Raw genomic sequence first — 7,873 nt, forward strand, 5'->3', positions numbered from 1 at the left:
GCCTCTCGGCCGCGCGCGGAGGTTTGTCCTTCGTGGGCCGCCGTCCTCCAGCCATGGCGGCTTTCGCGCGGCGCAAGGAGCAGCGGCTCTCGCGGCCCGACCCCAGCCGGAAGCGTGCGCTGGACGCGAGAGCCGCGGAGCTCGTGCGGCTCCTGAACGCGCGCGAGCGCTTCTGCACCGCGAGCTCGTGCGACGGGAGGGTCATTGTGACGGTGGGACCGGGACATGGGAGGGGCCATCCCGGGACATGGGAGGGGTCATCCCGGGACATGATCCCGGGACATGATCCCGGGACCGGGAGGGTCATCCCGGGATGGGATGGATGCTGGGATGCGGGTCCCACCCGTCCCGTGAATTTTGCTGTCCGGGGCTGAGGTCCCGCAGCTCCCGCCGTTGCCGGTGTTTCCTTGTCCGCCCCCGGCTCAGTCGCGGTGTGACCGGGCTCATCCTTCGAGGGGACGCTCTTTGTTTCCAAGGACGGTTTTCGCAGCAGCCGCAGATCCCGCCTTAGCCCGCTCCTCGGTGAAGCCTTTGTAATAATTTCTGTCCATCCTAGGACACGGACGGCACGGGGATCCAGAAGAAAAACTGCACGTGGCTCCTGGTAACGCATGACCCGTGTGTCAAAGACGATGTGGTAAGGGCACGGTGTTAGACAGCCTTTCTGTTTATTTGTGGAAATGCTCCTGGTGTCATGGAAAACACATTGTGTCAAAGAGCTTTTATTTCTGTTACTGAGATGAATTGATACTCTGCTCTCAAAATTAACTTTTCCTTAGATATATTGCTTAATAAATTCTTCAGACCCATTTTAAGAGAATGCTTTTAAACTCAATATATAAATGCAGCTGATATTCCAGAAACTTATATAATTTCTTACTGTCTAGAGTAATATTTAAAACTCTTGAGTTAAAAAAAACTCTTGAGCCCAGCTTGCTGTGCAAGCAGACAGACATCTGCAAGTGGTGTAACAGGGAGTCTCTTATACTGAGCTGTTAATTTAGTATCATTAAATCTTCTGTTATTAAAAACATCTATAGAGCAGGGTTTTTCCTTTTTAGTGTGCTTTCAAAATTATGTACTCTTTGCATATATTGATTTGTCCCACAGAAGAAGCAGTCGTATGGTCATCATTTTCTCACTCAATTCGTAGTTCACTTTACCATACATATACATTCTCACACATGCACAAAAGTCTCCTCCAGAATATTTATTTTCATTAGTGTTTGTTCCAATAAAGCAAAGCTTGCTAAAATTTCTATCAGAAAATTTTAGGCCAAGGAGGATGCAGTAGGATGTTATTAACTCTTACGAGAGGAAATACTCTGATTTTTATTGAAATATTTTTGTGTATTTTCCAGATGACGGCGCTAGAGAAAGCCACTGGTGATGTCGTGTTCAAGTTTGAACCGTTTGTTCTTCACGTGCTGTGTCGGGAGCTGCAGGATGCACAGCTGCTGGTAAAACCAAGTCAAGTACAATGTGGCATTGTTGTTCTGTTACATTCCTGCCTGTTAAAATAAAAGTGTTGGCTCCTGGGTAAGCAGTTGCACTTGGAAACAACCCCAGGTGTGCTGTGTGTTTAATAATTAGGGTTGTAAAGTAAGCGTATGAAAAAACACAGCTTTGAACTTGGTGAGGGTTTTACTGTACTTAAGAAAATTAATCACCTGCAATTCAGCCTTGAAGCTGAAGCAGACTGCACATGAAACACTGCCTGAGGGGCCTGGGCTGCTCTCACTGCCTGAAAGGGATGGATTTTAGATGGTGCTTTGCTACCATGCCTTTTCAACGCATTGAATGATGCCTTTGCCTTCCGCTTTTCCAGTGTGACTGCATGGAGCAGTGTGTGCTGTGCTGGGCTTGCTGTGTCCTTAGTGCAGGAGAGCTGAGGAGCTCTCTGAGTGTGGAGTGCAGCTGCACTTGTAGCTGTAAACGGGTGGCACGACTGTCTGTGAAGTTCCAGCTCGTTGGGATAAAACAGTTCAGTGCCTAGAGAGACATTGCAGCCCTTCTGCACTGATGCAGTCAGACAATCAGGATCCACGTGGGCCTCCGCAAACCACCTGCCGTTTGTGGGTTTGATCTCAAAAAGTATTGTAATGTAACTATTTTTGGATCAATCTGGGTAGATAATTTGAATAAGTTTTTCGCAAAACCGAGATTGTAAGTTGTGTTGCAACACATCCATAAATATTTTTTGCTGTGGAAGTGTATGAGACATGTTTAAGCATTTATTTTTTCTGCAGCATTCAGTGGCTATTGACTCTGGGTTCAGGAACTCTGGTATTACAGTTGGCAGAGGAGGAAAAATTACAATGGTAAGGACTCTGCTTCTGTAAGGGATGTAATAAAGTCATAGTGTTACGGTAACCTTGATGTTTGTACAAGCTGAGATCTGACTGGTGCTTGAGAGCTGTCACAGGACATGCTATAGCAAAGAAACAGCTCGCTGCTTTTGGTGACAACAACTTAAATAATTGTATAGATAAGCAGGTTTTTTACTATAATGAACTCCCTACATTATTTAAATAACTGTCATAAACTAAAACACTTTATTCCAGGTAAATAATGTGTGTGTTTTCAGGCTGTGCGGAGCACTCACTGCTTAGAAGTTCCATTGAGCCACAAAGGGACACTGATGGTCTCCGAAGAATATATTGAATTTCTGGTACATGTGGCCAATCAGAAAATGGAAGAAAACATAAGGAGGATTGACAGGTTTGTAAGAATACAGAAGTTCTGTTCATGACATCTAATTTTTCTTCAGTATTAAGTAAAACATTAGTAGCCACTTTTCTCCCCTTGCATGTTTTGATTACATTCTAAAAGCATTTGTTTCTCAGAGTAATTTGCAGATCCTGAGCAAATCTATAAAAAAAGTAACTACAGAATTGTTTCTGCCTAGATTCCACAAAGGCCTGGAGCTGGCTCTGGAAGCTGCTGTCCCTGCAGACACCTTGTTTCCCAAGGGGCCAGAGAAGAGCCACTCTGTGTACATGCACAGAAGAAAGAGAAGGACTGCTCAGGAACAGGCTGATCCCAGCAGAGAGCTGGAACCCCAGGATGATGCTGAAAGCAGTCTTGCTCTGTTTGCTGAAATCATGCTATAGACTAAGGCATTTGAAAGCAAATGGTGAACTGAAAAATTACTCTTTTCTAAGAGATCTATATACTCCTGTGCTCCAAGTAGTAATACTCTCATGGACATTGACCAGAAAGAAAGGGAGTGAGCAGGTGCAGCTATAGGATGCAGAGAACAAATCCGTAGAACGTCTTGGGAGTTTTTTAAGTGTACTGTTGAATTAACAAAGTGGTATTCCATCAGTTATCCCAGAAAGAGCTGGTTTGCTGCAGCCTTTCACCGTTCTCTGTGGCAGCATTTCACTTCCAACATCCTGGGTTTTGCAGAGCCAGCTGGCTCTGCAGGTTTCTTCCTTAGGGAGGTGGAGACAAGCACTGAAGACTAAAGACCATCCACTCATGAGACAGCCAATACCCGAGGTGGAAATTCCACAGAAATCTTCCAAAGCAGTGCTATGTGCACTGGTCTCACACCTGATGTGCGTTTGGGCAGACTGCTTAATGTAGGGCTCAGCCTAGGGGCACAATTTCCAACAGTGCAGAGCTGCTGGCCAGGAGCTGTGTGAACAAAACTGAGTCCCACAGGCCATGGGGGAGCAGGCAGCTGGTGGGAGCAGCCAAGGGTCCCACAGCAGGCAAGGCACAGTGGCTTCTCAGGTGTGGGGACATGGCTTGTGTCAGACCTTTGCAGTCACCATTTCCCACAGACCTTCCTCTCCACTCTGAGGCTCAAACACCTGTCTGGACTGAACTGAATCCCCATGGCTTCTCTAGATGAAAGGCAACATCTGCAGAGGGTCCTCACCAACCTGCTGCCTTAGCAAAGCCCTGGGGAGCTCCTGTTGCCATCCCCACTGCTGGGAGTCCCACTGTACTGTTCCTGCAGATCCCTCTTGGCCATCTGCAGGGCACATCTTGCACACAGAGGAGGTAGTTGTTGCTTGTGGATTTCAGGGAGTTTGTTCAGAATAGTCTGAACCCTCCTCTGCGTGTGACATTTATTAAAGTGTCTGGTGCTGGTCTGTTGGACATGGCTGGAGGGACTGATGCCAGAAGCATGGACCACAAGCAGTGCCCACAGACACTCTTAATAGCCAAACCCTCACCCTTTGCAACAGCACTGCAGTATTTACATTCTGAGATATACAGTTTGTCAGAAACTGATGTGTGGTATGGTCCCACATTCCCCTGAAAAATTATTAAAAGTTCAGGACTTTTTGGCATCTTAACACAAAAATGTTACCCTAACTTGCTGTCTTGTTACTTTATTCCCATCATCTCCAATGGCTGAAGACCATTGAGGACTTCATACTAAAATTAAACAAGAAAAACAGAGAAGGATCAGGGGAACATGTTACTTCAGTATGTAGAGCAGTTTTTGCAAGGTTTTTCTCATTTTTTTACACCCCACCCAAGATTGCATTGGTGATGCTGAGGTGGTTTCAGCACCCTGACACCATTCTGGGACCAGCAAAGCCTTCCATGCACCACTGCCCTTCCATCAGGGATCACTACACCTTGCCCCACGCTCACCCAAGTTCCACCAGCTCATTTTAAGGTTAATTTTGTCAAGCTGTGTTTTATTTCCAACTTCTCTATGGGATTCTGATGGGCTGTAAATGTGCAGGGCACAGGCAGCCATTGAGAAGAGCATCCCAAGGAGCTGGAGGCAGTACCCCTGAAAAGGGGATTCTGGGGGTTATGTCTTAAGGGAAATTCACCAGTAAGCAACAAGACTCCTAAAACTGTCAAATCTTTACCATTTGTCAGTGTGCTTAGCCACTTAATTAATCTAAAAGGTATTTTTATGCTTCCTCTCACTGTGTTAAATTTTTTAAAATTACAATTTAACTCCCTGTGCGCTCAGTTGTTTCAGGGGAGGTGGGTTCATTCACTCCCGGAGCTGATTGTCATTTCTCACCCCATAGCATTTCACATGCACACCAGGAAACTACTCAAATCAGTGCTGCAACATTCCCAGCTGGTTGTGCCACAGATTCCAAACCAGTTGTGCTCCCCAGCACATCCATGCACTTGGGCACAAAGTCACTTGCCCAATTCACTGGGATAATTCTGTACATGAAAATCACAGATGTCAGGAGCACAAGTGTTCATTTGAAACAGCTTCTTCCTCTGAAATTCAGGTACTAAAAATGGTTCACAAGAGCATGGCAGTAACAGCTGCAGAGTGCAGTGAAATCTGTGTTTTCACATGAGGTTAAACCTCTCTGGACCCAAGTGACTTTGCAGCTCTCAGCCTCCAATCCTGCCAGGGCTTCACTAGAATTTAACCAAGTCTCAATTTAAGTTTTATTTAATCAGTCTCAAGATTTTTAAATTTATCATATTAAATGTATAATGCACTGGAGGCTTAGCAGCTCTTCAGTGCTTTCGGTTACTGAAAATACAATTACTTTGCAGTATCTTGTCAATTCCTTTTTACGTAGTGGGATACCATGGGGAATATTTCACTTCTGATCTACCCATAGTTGAACTACCCCAGGGAAACATGCTGGGTGTTTTGGGAGAGAACCTTTTAAAATTAATTTGTATCTTTAAAAAATTATATAAATGCCTAAATTTCCTGAGCTGCTCACTTCATTTCTTCACACCAGGAGAAAAGAAAGCCAGTAAGAATTGCTGTCAAACGTGCCGTGCTGGCAGTGGTGTGACAGCAGACAGCTACCTGGGTTCAAGGTCAGAAAATTCTCAGGTCTTTTTTTTCCTTTTTTTCTTTTTTTCTTTTTTTTTTAAATCAGAGAATGACACCCAATTTCCATATAGAGATTACATTAAAAATCTTATTCTGCTTTCTGGATGCAGTTTATTTATGATACCTGATATGCCATTTTGGTCAGTTTTATACTGGAGGGAAAAAGCTTGTTTTCGTTTTTCGTTTTCTGCAGGATCCTGAGAAAAGAGAAATATTTTTTCTCAAAATCAGGTATTATAGTTGTAATTGCGATTTTTGCTGAGTAATTCTGACAGCTCAGAGTCCGGTTGTTGGGTGCTTGGCCCAGCTGGCAGGGGACACCCGTTCTGCCCCATCTCGACCCGCCCGTTTCTGCCCCATCTCGACCCGCCCGGTTCTGCCCCATCTCGACCCGCCCGGTTCTGCCCCATCCCGCACCCAGGAGCGCGGTGCTGCGCGGACAGAAGCCGATGCTCGGCGCATCCCCTCGGTGCAGGTGGGACCTTCCCGGGGATTCGGGCAGAGCTGGAAGGTGCCGGCACGACCCGCGCTAAGGGCGATGAGAATCCATACAGGCACCGGGGATCGCTCCGTGTGTAACTCAGCGGGATTTTCAGTTTCTCTAAATAAGGGTCTAGCAAATTCTGTTTGACCGTATTTGAACATTGCACAGGGAGCGTAGCTCTCCCCGCCTGCCCTGGCCTGCCCTGGTCCGCCCTGGTCCGCCGGTCCCTTCTCGGCTCCGTGCCCCGTGGATGCCTGGCGGCGGCGGAACCGATCGAGCACCGAGCGGCGGAACCGAGCGGCGGAACCGAGCGAGCACCGAGCGAGCGCCGAGCCCCCGCCGGTCCCGGTGCGGGGAGAAATCCCCGGCGTCCGTGCCGAGAGAAATCAGCTCTCGTGCTCTCCCCGCTCACACTCCGGCTGGTAGCAGGAGCCATTTAAGCTCCCAAAGTACCGCACCGCTGGCAGGGAAAAACCTGTTTTCCTCGGGATGGTCAGCAATTCTCCGCTAATGGAGATGTAAAAGGTCCCATCGCTTCCCAACTGCTCGTCCCCGACAGATTCCGCATCCATGCTACAGGGGCACCACTGCTTTTCTATAATTTGCTCATTTAAATATTTTTGCACAACATTGCCAGCAAAAATCAAGGAATATTTACAAGGGAAATGCACTCGGAGTTTATGCGTATAATCCACTTTTTTTTTGTTATTGTGCATCCCTTAGTGCATTATTTCAGAGCTTTCTTCAATTGCACTCTGCCTGAGCCTTGTTTTGTTTTCTCTCACTTGAAACACCTTGAAAGTACTGCAGAGAGAGTGAAGGGAAAATTAAATCTACCAGGATTTTACTTAGAGCTTTGTGTATGGTCTACTTGTTTCTCCTGTAACATATTCACCTCCTAGTGACATACAGATCCAGGGACATGCCAGTTTTGGAAAACACGCAGAAATGCTGTGGGTAGTTCTTTATGGGATCAGAATCTGGCCCAAAATGTGCAATATTGAAAATTACTATTTTCTCTTCATTCCTCTTACCTAGATATGAAAGTTCAAATTCAAGAATGTGTTTTCACATCCACAGCACTCTGGGGTAGTATTAAATGAACTCTGTTTAATAAAACACATTCCAAGTTGCTATTTTGATTGAACCATTATACTTCTTGTCTTGCTGTAAGTAGTTCAGATTTCACTGGGTCATTGAAAATTTTTGAATCTGTCTCTTTTCAAATCATATTTAAAATACAGAGATAAATAACTGTGACACAGATCCCTTCAGAGCACAAACCAGGAATAAGGGATTCAGTGCTGCACAGCCAGTGCTGCAGTTATCTCCCAAGATAGGAAGGGAATTTCGTCATTCTCCAAACACACTAATCGTACCTTTCATAAAACATCTCACATTCATCCAGGGAGACAATGGCATCCCATTTTGTCCTTGAATCATTGAAATAAGAGGTATTTTGATCACAAATGTCTGCTATTATCAAAACACCATCATAATTTCCACAGGATCAGAATAGATAACCCAAGTGAAGCTGTGCACAGGTCTCCCTCGGAACACGTCCCCCGTTTCTTTTTTCTGTGTCAAGTTTT

General features: G+C 45.8%; 1 protein-coding gene across 2 annotated transcripts; it reads left to right on the top strand.

The window, feature by feature from the left end:
- Positions 1-47: 47 nt before the first annotated feature.
- TYW3 (tRNA-yW synthesizing protein 3 homolog) lies at positions 48-4,861 on the top strand. Of its 2 annotated transcripts, XM_062497335.1 has the most exons (6): positions 48-212; positions 557-637; positions 1,362-1,460; positions 2,250-2,321; positions 2,588-2,721; positions 2,909-4,861. In XM_062497335.1, exons 1-6 carry the CDS (start codon positions 54-56, stop codon positions 3,111-3,113), a joined length of 750 nt encoding a protein of 249 aa, XP_062353319.1. In that variant the 5' UTR covers positions 48-53; the 3' UTR covers positions 3,114-4,861. The 2 variants fall into 2 exon arrangements, with proteins under 2 accessions (XP_062353319.1, XP_062353320.1); XM_062497336.1 differs by lacking the exon at positions 2,250-2,321.
- Positions 4,862-7,873: the final 3,012 nt, after the last annotated feature.

The sequence above is a fragment of the Cinclus cinclus genome, chromosome 8, assembly GCF_963662255.1.
Source record: "Cinclus cinclus chromosome 8, bCinCin1.1, whole genome shotgun sequence".
Lineage (NCBI taxonomy): Eukaryota > Metazoa > Chordata > Aves > Passeriformes > Cinclidae > Cinclus > Cinclus cinclus.